Source organism: Melanotaenia boesemani, chromosome 8 (genome assembly GCF_017639745.1).
Source record: "Melanotaenia boesemani isolate fMelBoe1 chromosome 8, fMelBoe1.pri, whole genome shotgun sequence".
In the NCBI taxonomy this organism is placed as follows: Eukaryota; Metazoa; Chordata; class Actinopteri; order Atheriniformes; family Melanotaeniidae; genus Melanotaenia; species Melanotaenia boesemani.
This window is the reverse complement of record NC_055689.1, coordinates 31,425,670-31,440,900: the sequence shown is the minus strand read 5'-3', so window position 1 is coordinate 31,440,900 and position 15,231 is coordinate 31,425,670. Positions and strand designations below refer to the sequence as shown.

The window sequence follows — 15,231 nt, the reverse complement described above, 5'->3', positions numbered from 1 at the left end:
GAAAGTTGAAAGCAGCTGTTGAGCCTCAGCAGATAACAGAGGGTCAGTATCGTCTCTGTGGAGAGTCTCTAAAGGAGAATTGTAAACAACAGTAGAAGAGGCTGGAAACAGAAGTAGATCTGTTCAAAGTCTGCACTGATACTGCAGATGAGGCGCTTCATGTTACATGTTAGTTCCTGTAGCCACTCCTAGCAGATGTTTCTATGTTCCCGCCCCTCCACAGATCTCTCTTCATCAGGATGGGTGTGAGCAACATGGTGGAATATGCAGCTGCTGGTAAGACTCATTTCCTGCTTCATGTGAGATCTGTTGTCCTTCAGAGCGCACACATCCTTTCTATTCAGGGAAAGTGAAACTGTTTGACAGTTACTGTGAAGAGGAAAATGGCGCAGCAGGAAAATCAGCTGGACCGAGAAACCTTCTCTTGTTCCATCTGTCTGGATCTACTGAAGGATCCGGTGACTATTCCCTGTGGACACAGCTACTGCATGAACTGTATTAAAACCCACTGGGGTGTAGAAGATCAGAAGGGAGTCTACAGCTGCCCTCAATGCAGGAAAACTTTCATACCAAGACCTGTCCTGGAGAAAAACATCATGTTAGCAGGTTTAGTGGAGCAGCTGAAGAAGACTGGACTCCAAGCTGCTCCTGCTGATCACTGCTATGCTGGACCTGAAGATGTGGCCTGTGATTTCTGCTCTGGAAGAAAACTGAAAGCCATCAAGTCCTGTTTATTCTGTCTGGCCTCTTACTGTGAGAAACACCTTCAGCCTCATTATGATGTGGCTCCATTAAAGAAACACAAGCTGGTGGAGCCCTCCAAGAACCTCCAGGAGAACATCTGCTCTCGTCATGATGAGGTGATGAAGATGTTCTGCCGTACTGATCAGAAGTGTATCTGTCTGGTCTGTGTTATGGATGAACATAAAGGCCACGACACAGTCTCAGCTGCAGCAGAAAGGACTGAGAGGCAGAGAGAGCTGGAGGTGAGTCGACAAGAAATCCAGCAGAGAATCCAGGACAGAGAGAAAGATGTGAAGCTGCTTCAACAGGAGGTGGAGGCCATCAATCACTCTGCTGATAAAACAGTGGAGGACAGTGAGAAGATCTTCACTGAGCTGATCCGTCTCATCCAGAAAAGAAGCTCTGATGTGAAGCAGCAGATCAGATCCCAGCAGGAAACTGAAGTGAGTGGAGTCAAAGAGCTTCAGGAGAAGCTGGAGCAGGAGATCACTGAGCTGAAGAGGAAAGACGCTGAGCTGAAGCAGCTCTCACACACAGAGGATCACAACCAGTTTCTACACAACTACCCCTCACTGTCAGCACTCAGTGAGTCTACACACTCATCCAGCATCAATATCCGTCCTCTGAGATACTTTGAGGATGTGACAGCAGCTGTGTCAGAGCTCAGAGATAAACTACAGGACATTCTGACAGACAGATGGACAAACATCTCACTGACAGTCACTGATGTGGATGTTTTACTGTCACAACCAGAACCAAAGAGCAGAGCTGAATTCTTAAAATATTTATGTAAAATCACACTGGATCCAAACACAGCACACACACAGCTGTTACTGTCAGAGGGAAACAGAAAGGTGACAAGAATGGATCAACATCAGTCTTATTCTAGTCATCCAGACAGATTCACTGGATGGTGTCAGGTTCTGAGTAGAGAGAGTCTGACTGGACGTTGTTACTGGGAGGTGGAAATGAGAGGAAATGTTTATGTAGCAGTCGCATACAAGAATATCAGCAGAGCAGGGAATGGAACTGAAAGTGGATTTGGACGTAATGACAAATCTTTGTCATTATTATGTTTCCAAAACAGTTATGAGTTTCGATACAACAACATCATAACCTCCATCTCAGGTCCTCGGTCCTCCAGAGTAGGAGTGTACCTGGATCACAGAGCAGGTATTCTGTCCTTCTACAGTGTCTCTGAAACCAGGACTCTCCTCCACAGAGTCCAGACCACATTCACTCAGCCGCTCTATGCTGGAATTTGGATTGATTCTGGATCCAGTGCTGAGTTGTGTGAAGTAAAGTAAATTTATTTTCTCTGTTAGTTGCTGAGACTTCATTAATTTGATGTCTCTGCTCTGCTGAGGCCATACCACGAAGCAGGATTAATACCTGGGATATCTCTCCGTTATCGCAATCAACGGTTATCATCCACAAATAACCTGCTCCGGAGCAGGTTAGCCCATTCAGCCTAAGTTACCATGGTGATTTGCCCCGGTATAAGGTTAACTAGCATCATAGTACAGAAATCCCTGGGTTAACCCTGGAGTTACCTCGATAAGAGAAAATCCAGCTTTAACGTTCTGGTATGTTGTTTATTTCACAAGTCTTTGCTGAGACTTCATTGTTGTGATGTCTCTGCTCTGCTGTTCTGTTGTTCATTTGACTTTTTTTTATTTGCTGTTTTTCCTGTTTGTTTCTTTTTGGAGGAAATCACTGCTAATGATGATTTTTATTTCCATCAACATGAAAATCTGAACTTCTCTGTTCTCTAAATATGTGTTGAATATTTGTATTGATGTATTTGTATGTTGTTGTTTCTCTTCCACTTCATGGAGCCAAACAGAGAAACCAGCAGACCTTCCTTCATCACACATTATTTTACTCTCAACACTTTGGAAATGTAAAAATCATTTTCTACTTGAAATTACTTTTAGTTGTTCTAGAGATCAGATGTTGCTGTTTTTCAAAACCAACAAACAAACAAGGTTTCTAATGATGATGTTCAGAAAGGCTCATTTCCAGGATCAGAATAAATGAGATCATTCATCATGTCAAAGTCAAATTTTCCAAACAAATAAACTTTGAAAGAATGAACAAAGTATTTTCTTTTGTCTTCATTTCAGTGTTTCTGTAAATCTGGTGGAGAAAATCTCAAACTAATATGAGGGAATAACTGAGGCAGTTTTCCAATATTGCATCTGTGCTGTTGTATTATGTTCATGTAGTAGATTGGACATAAATTAAGGATATTATCGGTGAACCTTGCAATCTTACGCTTTTATGGCAGCTTATTTAGGAATGTTTATTGATTTAACTGCTGAATAATATGTAATACGTTTTTATTGTCTTTCTTTTATTGTCTTTGGAGAGGAGCTGACATGGCGTCTGGGGTTGTCATGGCTCAAAAAAGTAAGACTGAATTCACTGTGGTTACTCTAAAAAACAATAACAAAATAATTTCTGACCTGCAAGACGATGTTTGCCGGCTCTCTGCGGAGTTACAGGAGAAAGAAGGATTTATTTCCAAACTTATGGACATGGCATGTAGTCAGCACAAGCGCCTGGAGTATGCTGGAACAAAACATGGACTCTCCCCAATAAATACTTACTAGTTAATAGTTAATAAAGTGAAAGACGTTTCTTTTAAAATCATCCATCGCTGTTACCCAGTGAAATCATTCCTGATTAGGTATAAGAAAAACATTGATATTGCCTGTTCCTTTTGCAATGTTCATCCAGAAACAGTCTCTCACCTTTTCTGGGCCTGCGAACACACCAGTCACATGTGGCGAGGTATCTGCCGTTTTATTTTAGACAACGTTTACGATAATTTTAAACTTTTTTTCAAAGATGTCTTATTTGTACTCACAAATGTTGAAAAAGATTTGGATGATTATTTCTTTCTATGTAACCTTATGTTGTTGTTGGCCAAATTTTATATTCACAAATGTAAAGTTACCAAAACAAAACCCTCATGTGTTTGTTTTCTAAAAGAAGTGGAGCTATATATCCACACCCTGACCTCCTCTGACAATAAGAAAGCCCTGAAAACAGTACCCCTATGTTCAAAATTTAATGTATTTTTATTTGCTTGTCATTGTTTACTACTTTTCACGTAAAACCCCAGGCGTTTCTTGCTTTTGTTTTCATTTTTTTTGTTCCTTGTTCTTTTTGTTAATTGTTTGTTAATTTTCCAATTAATCTGTATGTTCCAAGATTTCAATAAAACAATGGAAAAAAAAAAAAAAAAAAGATTCAGCATGCCAAAAGTCACGTGATAGACCAAACGAGGCCTCGTTATGTCATCAGCGCGTGTCGAGCAGCCCGCGGGAAATTCGAAGGGGCCGGGCTTTTCAATCTGTCACTTATTAAAAGGGTTTCAAGCTCTTAGCAGATCGTGGGTTTTTGAGAGGAGGAGATTTTGCTAGCGATTGTACAATATTACATTTGGAGAACAGATTTAGGGAAAGCATCACATTAGCATTAGCTCATTTAGATCACATTTATCTGACAAACATTTATATAGTCACACTTAGTTACAAACACAGAGGAGAAACACTGCATACATACATATATACAGACAGCACACACATCTTCACATAGAAATATAGATATACATATAAATATAGTTAGGTTATTATATATACATATTAATATTGATAAGTTTAGAGAGTGTTTGAGAGGCTGTAAGAGATGTTGTGTAGACTGTGTCTGAGTGAAAGGTGTGGTGTGTGAGTGAGACAGAGAGGAAGGGCGATGGAGGGCGAGCTAGTGCCACCCAAGCGTGTACGTTCCTACGCATGGGAACACTTTGACTTGATTTCACCAAAACAAGTCAAGTGTTTCATATGTGCTCAGGAGATTACGCACAGCGGGAACACATCAGCGATGTTTGCGTTCCAAACACCCGGAGACAACGCCTACACATGTTGCTGCTGCTGTTCCTGCTCCTGGTGGTGCAGCAAACCGTCAAGGTAGGATTCTAAATTCCTACACTATATGCTACAGTACTGGTCAAATGTGGTTAACAACTGTTCAATATAATCACCTTCCTAAAATAATCGCCCAAGTCATTTTTATTTAAATATATTTTGGCCTAAATCATCATTTTGTGATGTGGGCCACCTTTGATATTGTCACCAACATCCTCAGATGAACAGTTCATTAGCTCATCTTTTCTTCAACAATGTTGGTGATATTATTAGAGGTGGCCAGCATCACAAAATGATTAATTAGGCTAAATAAATTATTTTTGTGCAATTGCCATTGCTGTAGGATGGTGATGATATGTAAATGATTTTATTTTATAGTGCGGCAAGCTGAATTGGATGAGGCACTGGTGGGCATGATCGTTATGGATGCACAGCCATTTACATTGGTGGAGGACAAAGGTTTCAGGGCCTTTGTTCAGAAACCTGACCCCACATACACCCTGCCTACTCGCCAGGCTTTGAAGGTATTGGTGGAGAAGAAATATGATGAGGAAAAAGAACACGCCATCAAAGCTGTGGAGATGGCAGAAGAGGTCAACTTAACAGCAGACATGAGGTCATCTATTGCCATGGATGGCTACCTTGGGGTCATCTGCCACTATGTAAATGAGGATATGGAGCTAGCAAGTGTTCTCTTGGGTGTCAGCCACTTTAAGCAGTCGCATACGGCCGAGAATTTGAGAGATGCCTTGCACGCACAGTTGACTGCATAGGGATTGAGGCAAAAGGTCCACTGTCTCATCACGGACAATGCAGCAAACATGCAGTTAATGGCGAAGCTAATGGGACTGAGGAATGTGCCATGCTTTGCACACAGCCTGAATCTGGTTGTGAAGAAGTCACTGGAACAAACACAGACTTTGGCAGATATCAGGACGAAGGCGAGAAGAATAGTGACCTACTTTAGATCCAGCGTCAAGGCCAAAGAGCACCTGGTGGAAATGCAGCAGCAACTCCAGAAGCCAGCTCATAAGCTCATTCTAGAGGTTGACACCCGGTGGAACTCTACATTTTCCATGCTGCAGCGCCTTCATGAGCAGCGTGAACCTGTTGGAGCCGCTGACTTTAAACACGCTGTTGTCCAGCCACTACTTAAAAAACACAACCTTGACCCATCTGTTTTATCAAATTTTAGACCTGTCTCAAATTTACCATTTTTATCTAAGGTTTTAGAAAAAGTTGTTTTTATTCAATTGCAATCATTTTTAGAGAACAACACTGTTTTAGACAAATTTCAGTCTGGATTCAGATCACGACACAGCACAGAGTCTGCGCTGTTAAAAGTGCAAAGCGACATTCTTTTATCTCTTGATTCCAAGAAGCCTGTGTTGCTGGTGATGCTGGACCTCACAGCAGCTTTTGATACTGTGGACCATTCAGTCCTCATCACTCGCCTGTCCCAACAGGTCGGTCTCCGTGGGACTGTCCTGCAGTGGTTGGAATCTTATTTGACTGATAGGAGCTTTAGGGTGATAATTAATGACCTCTCGTCCTCTACGGTCCCTCTAACCACTGGTGTGCCACAGGGCTCCATCCTTGGGCCTTTGTTGTTTTCTATTTAAATGTTGCCTCTCAGCTCAGTAATCTACAAACATAACCTTTTCTTTCATTTTAATGCAGATGACCTTCAAGTATACCTACCCATTGGTTCTAACAATCCCAGTGCACCTTTGTCCATACAAAACTCTTTGGCGGATATTAAGATGTGGCTTTCTCAGAATTTTCTGCATCTAAATGAAAGCAAAACTGAGTGTATTTTTTTTGGTCCTAACTTTTTTGAGGATGTACCTGATCTTGGTTCTCTTGGTCCGCTCTGTAAACCAGATGTAAAAAACCTGGGAGTGAAGTTTGACAACTGTCTGAAACATGACAGACAGATTGACAGTGTTGTTAAAGCCAGCTTCTTCCAGCCCCGTCTTCTGGCCAAGGTCAAACCCTTCCTTTGTCAGAACGACCTGGAGAAGGCTATGCATGCTTTTATCAGCTCACGTATTGACTAGAGCAATGCTCTTTATATCGGTCTGAACCAGTGCACACTCAATCGGCTGCAACTGGTGCAGAATGCTGCTGCTCGGCTTCTGACAAATACTCGACGACACAGTCACATTACCCCTGTTTTGTACTCCCTCCACTGGCTCCCGGTACACTTAAGAGTTGATTTTAAACTTAATTTTAAACTTAATCCAGAGCTACACTCCCTCTCGACAGTTACGCTCTGCCACTGAAAGACGCCTAGTGCTCCCACCACAACGTGGCACAAAATCAGTAGCTAGACTCTTCTCCTCTGTTGTTTCCAAAAACTCCGTCTGATCCGCAAAGTCCATATCCACTTTTAAGACCAAGCTAAAGACTCAGTTGTTTAAGGAGCATTTCCACATTTAGCTTAACTAAATGAGTTAGAAAGATTTGTCCAGCTCTTTGGCTCAACCAAGTATTGAAGAAGCTGTGTACACTTATGCCCAAGTTGATATTGTGTGATGAAATCATGCACTTATGACCAAGTTGATATTATGTGATGAAATCATGCACTTATGACCAAGTTGATATTGTGTTATGAAATCGTGATCTTGTATTTAAATAAAATGACTCAAAAAAAAAAATAATAAAAAAATAAAAGCACTGCACTAGCACTACATGACAGCACCTGGGTCCAACTGGACTCAAAAGCGGTCTGACTATCACTTAATTATGACGTCCCATCTTGTTTGAATTCATGCTTGTGTTGTTCTTACTCTCAAATGTAAGTCGCTTTGGATAAAAGCGTCTGCTAAATGACTGTAGAATAGAATAGAATAGAATAGAATTGTTTTTAAAGCCATTCATGGACTTGCACCTTCTTATTTATGTGAACTGTTATTTGCACACAAACCCAGCAGAGCCCTGCGTTCTGCAGGCCAACACCTGCTGGAGGTCCCCAGGACCAATTGCAAGCAGTGGGGCGACCGTTCATTCGCTGTAGCTGGTCCAAGACTTTGGAACACTTTGCCACTTGAGTTGAGGACCATCACAGATCTGCCTTTGTTCAAAACTAAGCTAAAGACTTATTTGTTTAGACTTGCATTTGGTACTTAACGACATTGTGACTCTTGTTTTACACTAACTTACTCTGAAAATGTTTTATTTTTGTCTAAACTGTTATTGTTAACCTGTTTTTAGTTGTTTTTATTCTCTTATTATTGCACGTTGAAAAGCACTTTGGTTCAGCTGTTGCTGTTGTAAAGCGCTATACAAATAAAGTTTGATTGATTGATTGATTTCTTTTCAGACCATACATACATCTAAAAAAATACTTGCATACAGAGACATATGCTGTAGAATGATAGTGAAGTCCAACAGTCTTTTTTAAAGAAGATAAACAGAGCTCTCTCTCCAAGAATCTTTATTATCTAACAAGAATCATAGTCCATAATCTGCCATCTCAACCAGTAATCTATTCTCTGAGTCTCGCCCTCAAACACCCTCCATTCCAACGCTGGATTGCAGAGACTATTTTGAGCCAGTCATGATTTCATCACAGAGAGACTAAGGAATTTCACATCCCCTGATTAACCCAGAGAGAACCCACACATTGCTTTTAAACACGGACCAAATGTCTTTTATTTTGCTATACAAAGGCTTCAATGGACTAACCTGATTTAATCATAAAAACAACATCTGTGGACGTCTGGTATTTGGTGGGGGAAATGTTCTGGCCCATATTTGGCACTGACTTATAGCGTTCTCACACTTATGTCTCAGCACATATAAAAGAAAATCTTCTGGATCATATTTGGCAATTGACCTGGTCCGGGATAGCACACATGTTTGGTTTACATCCAGACTACTTTGGATAGTTATGGTTCAGTTATGGCACTGGCATGGTTGTGCGGGCCAGAGGTGGACCAGATGTCAGTTGCCAGTCTGGCTTGGATTATGGCAAGTCTCCTGTGGGCCACATCCAGTCCAGATGTTAGTTGTTGGCCTGGACATGGATTATAGCTAGTATTTTGCAGGCCATAAGTGGTTGTAATATGAGAGGCCTTCCTTGTGGCAGTGTCCTTGTGGGCCATCGTAACGAAGCAGAGGTTCGTGACGTGGACTGGTGAATGTAAATAATTGTACAGCTCGCTAAGTTGGTTGCTCATGCACATTTGGCACGTTAATTAAGAGTTTGGCACTTTAAAAAGAGGTATAATCACACACAAAAGGTTGAACTGTTTATTGAATATTAAAATCTGGTTTTGTTTTGCAGATACCTGCGAAAGACAGCCATTAATAGTGATAAACAGGAACATTGTGTGTAGATATGAAGCCCATGGGTAAATTAATAGTGTAATGGGTTTTACTTACCTGACTCATGTTCTATCCGGGGTGTCCGGGCAAACGGGTTTCAGGTGGCCTGGACACTCTTTTATGGCTTGGGAGAGACCATGGGGGCAGGAGGGTTAAAGAGTTTATTTGTAAATTGGTTTTGTGTAACTTTATTGTTGTGGTGTTCAGTACTTAGTGTGTAAATAATTTTAAGATTTTGTAGAAGTTAATTTAGTAGGAAAATATGTGGTATAATTGAAGAAACACCTGCTGGGAGAGTAGTTCAGTCCAATCAGCAGCAGGAGATAAATGAGGATCGTTTGCTCATTTGGGTGTGGCTGCTGGTGGAGGCTTGACTGCTCTGCAATGGGAAGGAGTGAGTTTCCTGTGTAAGTCTATAACTGGTAAATAAAAACCTTATTGTATTGGATACTGCGGTCATCGTCTCACTGTTTCTAGCCGCTCACAGGCCAGCCTGTTCACAGCCACATCTGGTGGTGATGTGGCCAGCTCCTCACATCTTGTCCCCAACACACTTGCCATAGCCTGAGTCTAAGCTGGCTAATGACAATTGGTCCACATGTGGCCTACAACACACTTGCGATAACTTACTGTATGCTGGCTGATGACATCTGGTCCATATGTGGCTACAGGGAATGGCTGCTGTTGACTCCGTGGTCTCCTGGATCACAGACTACCTGACAGGTAGACTACAGTTTAACTGTCTGGGCAGAGTCCTGTCTGATATGGTGGACAGTGATTTGGGGGCTTCTCAAGTGACTGTTGTCTCCTTTCCTTTTCATCTTTTACCACTGACTTTCAGTAAAACTCTGAGTCTTGCCACCTTTAGAAATTCTCTTATGACTTGGCTTTTTTAGGGTGTTTAAGAGAGGGAAGGAAGGAGGAGTACAGAGTGCTGGTGGACAGGTTTGTAGAGTGGACCAGTAGAAATCACCTGCATCTGAATGTGAACAAAACAGAAAAATGGTGACAGACTTCCAGAGGAAGAGGACTCCTTCACAGTTGCTGAAGATCACGTGGCAAGAGATGGAGGTTACTGAGAACTATAAGTACCCAGGAGTTCCCACTGACAACACACAGGACTGGAAATACCACAAAGATGCTGTGTACACGGAGAGGAGCAGGCTCTTTTTCTTGAGAAAGCTCAGATCTAATCTAAAGCATGATGTTGGAGATCAGTGTGATTTTCTTTCTTGTTCTGTCTTAGGGAAGCAGCATCGGAACCAGAAACAGCAACAAACTAACATCCATCATGGATAACACCGACCACACATTCCACCACACACTGTCAGACAGTGGAGCTCTGCTGTTGTACAGAAAGAAACAGGAAATCTATCCTGCCACATGCCGTCACACTTTTCAATAATACACATCTGGCAGAGAGGGAACAGTCTGAATAAAAAAATATATGTAAAACAGGCTGCACCTGCTGCTTTTAGCATTTGTTTATCAAGCGTGTTGGATATTCATTGCTATTTTATTGTATTTTGTTTTATTCTATTTTGGGTTTACACCTTGTTTTTACATTTCCATTTTACACATCCTCTTGGTCCACATACACTATCTGTCTGTCTATCTAGCTAGCTAGCTAGCTGGCTAGTGGTAGGGGAGAACAGGGTCGGTTGTCACACTTTTTACTTTAATTTCAATTCTCAAAAATTGGTGGCCTCAGATGGATCCATTTTAATCTCTAATGGATGGCTAAAGTTTCATGTCAAAATTGATGGACTTTTCACTCCTCAATAAAAATCTGTTCCAAAGATATGGACTGCCAAATACAGCATAGGCTTTTGTGACAACCATCCACATTATGGGATTGGTTGTCACAATGCTATTTCAATGAGGAAATAAACAAAAACAAAGTCAACTGAAAAAATGTATATTTTATTCAAATCTTTTAATTTAAAGCATTACATTTAATATTTTAGTTGAAACAACCATTTATTGAGGCTACAACCTCTCATATATCAAGAATGGACACAATTACTTGAAAAGAAACAGTTTAAAAATGCGTATAAAAACTGTACAACAGAACAGACATAGACTTACTAAAATGTGGTATTTCTTTCACTTATACCATGAGCTGGCTGAGTCATTTTTGTACTTCAGTATCAGTGTCAAAATTACAAAATCATCAAACAGAAATTGGCCCACAACAACATCAGGGGGTGTCTAGCCAGAAGTAGTCTTCCGGACAAAATTTCTGCCCATTTTCTATCTACAAAAAAAAGAAGAAATAACTATATGTATCACACCATGCATGCAAGAGCCAAAACTGGGGTTTTGCACATGTGACAACCAACGACAGAGAGAATGTGACAACCACCCCCAACAGGCATTTTTAGAAAGAAGATAAGCTGGCAAGCATAAACAATGGCCTAGCAAAGACAAAAAACATTTTGAACTGTAGCTCTCCCTTTATAGGATAAAATGTTATTTAGTGTGGCATTTTAAAACCGTGTGAAAAGACTTAGCTGCAGAAAAACTGAAAGTTACATTTTAATGTCAAAAACATAAAATGTCCTCTCACCTCAGTGTCAAGAGTCAAAATTCTAAATTACCCATGTAGATAATCTAGGACCACTATTAAGGAAATTTCAGTACCACTGTCTTTCAACAGCTTTATCTAGTGGTCGAGTTGTAGCCACTGTTAGAACCTACCCTGTTCTCTCCAATCACTTTAGTTATTTTCATTTTGTCCAGAAATATACCTGATTGAAGACACAAGTTGCAGATGTTGGTCAATGGTTTTGCAATTTCTTCAGTAACATTCTTCATTGTTGCCATGTTGATATCATTCCAGTCTGTAGAGGTTTTGTTTTTAGTATTTCTTAATATATCCATGATTTCTGTTTCATCAGCTTGTAGGCTGGGCTAATTCATGTCCCATGTTTAAAAAGAAACTGGTAAAACCATACACCGAACACATCTTCCATATAATTAATAGTTTTGTCATTTTCAGTGAAGCATTCAGGGTAATTTTTATTTTTGGATTCTTTTCTCACTTTACCATTTAGAACATTCTACCTGCCTTTAAATTTTATTTTTCAATCATTTATTATAATTGTCTTTCTTACATATCCTCATAATGGTTCATTTATTTTTGTATTTCTTATACTTTTTCGCTGCCTCTGTAGTTTAGTTTAAGAAGTAACATGGTTAGAAAATATGACTTGCAATGCCATAACATGTTTAGTTAATATAAAACAGTTTCATGAGCAAAACATTTTCTCGTAGCCTGTATTCAAAGTGAAAACTGTTAAACTATTTTCAGGTTTTCTCGGCTTTACAGTATCTGTTGTTGTTAAAGACAAAAGTTTATTCAACATATCTAAATGCAGAAAATTAGTTTAATGTCTTTTTTAAAGAGACCTTAAACGTAGTCGATAATAGTAAATAAATTTGGTCTTTCTCACTTTCCGTAGTGATTCCGTGGCACGAGCACGATTTGTTTTTAGTAAGAGCGCGCATCCTTCCGCGTGTGAAGCGGGAGCATAACTTGAGAGAAGAGCTGAGTTACTGAAAATAACAGGTAAACCGCGTTAAATCGCTTAAAATATGACATAGTAAAACTGTTATATCGTTCTTAACTTAACGTGAACTGAATAGTTTTAATGGAAATAAGGAAAGAAACGTGATTCATGTTTACTAATATCTTCGATCGACATGTTGGTTTGCAGGGAAAGGGCGCTGACACAAAGAACAAGAGGTCCAGTTTTGCAGGTCTAACTGCAGCTTTCACATCCTGCCTCTCATTATAAAAACTATTTTAGAACTCTTACGAAGTAATTCTTCCATCGTTTCTGTTCAGGATAAGCAGAACAGTTTTAAGGTTACTATGAAGAGGAAAAGGGCGCAGCAGGAAGATCAGCTGGACCGAGTAAAGTTCTGCTGTTCCATCTGTCTGGATCTACTGAAGGATCCGGTGACTATTCCCTGTGGACACAGCTACTGCATGAACTGTATTAACACTCACTGGGATGAAGAGGATCATAAACAAATCTACAGCTGCCCTCAATGCAGGAAAGCTTTCACACCGAGACCTGTCCTAGTGAAAAACACCATGTTTGCAGATTTATTAGAAGAGCTGAAGAAGACTGGACTCCAAACTGCTCCTGCTGATCACTGCTATGCTGGACCTGAAGATGTGGCCTGTGATTTCTGCTCTGGAAGAAAACTGAAAGCCATCAAGTCCTGTTTAGTCTGTCTGGCCTCTTACTGTAAGAAACACCTTCAGCCTCATTATGAATCACCTACATTCAAGAAACACAAGCTGGTGGAGCCCTCCAAGAACCTCCAGGAGAACATCTGCTCTCGTCATGATGAGGTGATGAAGATGTTCTGCCGTACTGATCAGAAGTGTATCTGTTTTCTCTGCTCCATGGATGAACATAAAGGCCACGACACAGTCTCAGCTGCAGCAGAAAGGACTGAGAGGCAGAGAGAGCTGGAGGTGAGTCGACAAGAAATCCAGCAGAGAATCCAGGACAGAGAGAAAGATGTGAAGTTGCTTCAACAGGAGGTGGAGGCCATCAATCGCTCTGCTGATAAAACAGTGGAGGACAGTGAGAAGATCTTCACTGAGCTGATCCGTCTCATCCAGAAAAGAAGCTCTGATGTGAAGCAGCAGATCAGATCCCAGCAGGAAACTGAAGTGAGTGGAGTCAAAGAGCTTCAGGAGAAGCTGGAGCAGGAGATCACTGAGCTGAAGAGGAAAGACGCTGAGCTGAAGCAGCTCTCACACACAGAGGATCACATCCAGTTTCTACACAACTACCCCTCACTGTCAGCACTCAGTGAGTCTACACACTCATCCAGCATCAATATCCGTCCTCTCAGATACTTTGAGGATGTGACAGCAGCTGTGTCAGAGCTCAGAGATAAACTACAGGACATTCTGACAGACAGATGGACAAACATCTCACTGACAGTCACTGATGTGGATGTTTTACTGTCACAACCAGAACCAAAGAGCAGAGCTGGATTCTTAAAATATTCATGTGAAATCACACTGGATCCAAACACAGCACACACACAGCTGTTACTGTCAGAGTGAAACAGAAAGGTGACAAGAATGGATCAACATCAGTCTTATTCTCGTCATCCCAACAGATTCACTGGACGGTGTCAGGTTCTTAGTAGAAAGAGCCTGACTGGACGTTGTTACTGGGAGGTGGAAATGAGAGGAAATGTTTATGTAGCAGTCGCATACAAGAATATCAGCAGAGCAGGGAATGGAACTGAAAGTGGATTTGGACGTAATGACAAATCTTGGTCATTATTATGTTTCCAAAACAGTTATGAGTTTCGATACAACAACATCATAACCTCCATCTCAGGTTCTCGGTCCTCCAGAGTAGGAGTGTACCTGGATCACAGAGCAGGTATTCTGTCCTTCTACAGCATCTCTGAAACCAGGACTCTCCTCCACAGAGTCCAGACCACGTTCACTCAGCCGCTCTATGCTGGACTTTGGATTGATTCTGGATCCAGTGCTGAGTTGTGTGAAGTGAAGTAAATTTATTTTCTCTTTAAGTTGCTGAGACTTCATTGATTTGATGTCTCTGCTCTGCTGAGGCCGCACCACGAAGCAGGATTAATACCTGGGATATCTCTCCGTTATCGCAATCAACGGTTATCATCCACAAATAACCTGCTCCGGAGCAGGTTAGCCCATTCAGCCTAAGTTACCATGGTGATTTGCCCCGGTATAAGGTTAACTAGGATCATAGTACAGAAATCCCTGGGTTAACCCTGGAGTTACCTCGATAAGAGAAAATCCAGCTTTAACGTTCTGGTATGTTGTTTATTTCACAAGTCTTTGCTGAGACTTCATTGTTGTGATGTCTCTGCTCTGCTGTTCTGTTGTTTATTTGACTTTTTCTATTTGCTGGTTTTTCCTGTTTGTTTCTTTTTGGAGGAAGTCACTGCTAATGATGATTTTTATTTCCATCAACATGAAAATCTGAACTTCTCTGTTCTCTAAATATGTGTTGAATATTTGTATTGATGTATTTGTATGTTGTTGTTTCTCTTCCACTTCATGGAGCCAAACAGAGAAACCAGCAGACCTTCCTTCATCACACATTATTTTACTCTCAACACTTTGGAAATGTAAAAATCATTTTCTACTTGAAATTACTTTTAGTTGTTCTAGAGATCAGATGTTGTTGTTTTTCAA

At 40.8% G+C, this 15,231-nt stretch overlaps 1 protein-coding gene and 1 pseudogene across 1 annotated transcript; both read left to right on the top strand.

Moving 5' to 3' along the window:
- The first annotated feature begins 349 nt into the window (after positions 1-349).
- On the top strand, positions 350-2,480 carry LOC121644016 (tripartite motif-containing protein 16-like). Its single transcript, XM_041991710.1, has one exon. The coding sequence runs from the start codon at positions 384-386 to the stop codon at positions 2,049-2,051; it is 1,668 nt and encodes a 555-aa protein (XP_041847644.1). The 5' UTR covers positions 350-383; the 3' UTR covers positions 2,052-2,480.
- A 9,915-nt stretch (positions 2,481-12,395) lies between these two features.
- On the top strand, positions 12,396-15,022 carry LOC121644008 (annotated as a pseudogene).
- Positions 15,023-15,231: the final 209 nt, after the last annotated feature.

Excerpts from the sequence above, each read along its gene's own strand:
- LOC121644016 (XM_041991710.1), top strand. The coding sequence starts at position 384 with ATGGCGCAGCAGGAAAATCAGCTGGACCGAGAAACCTTCTCTTGTTCC.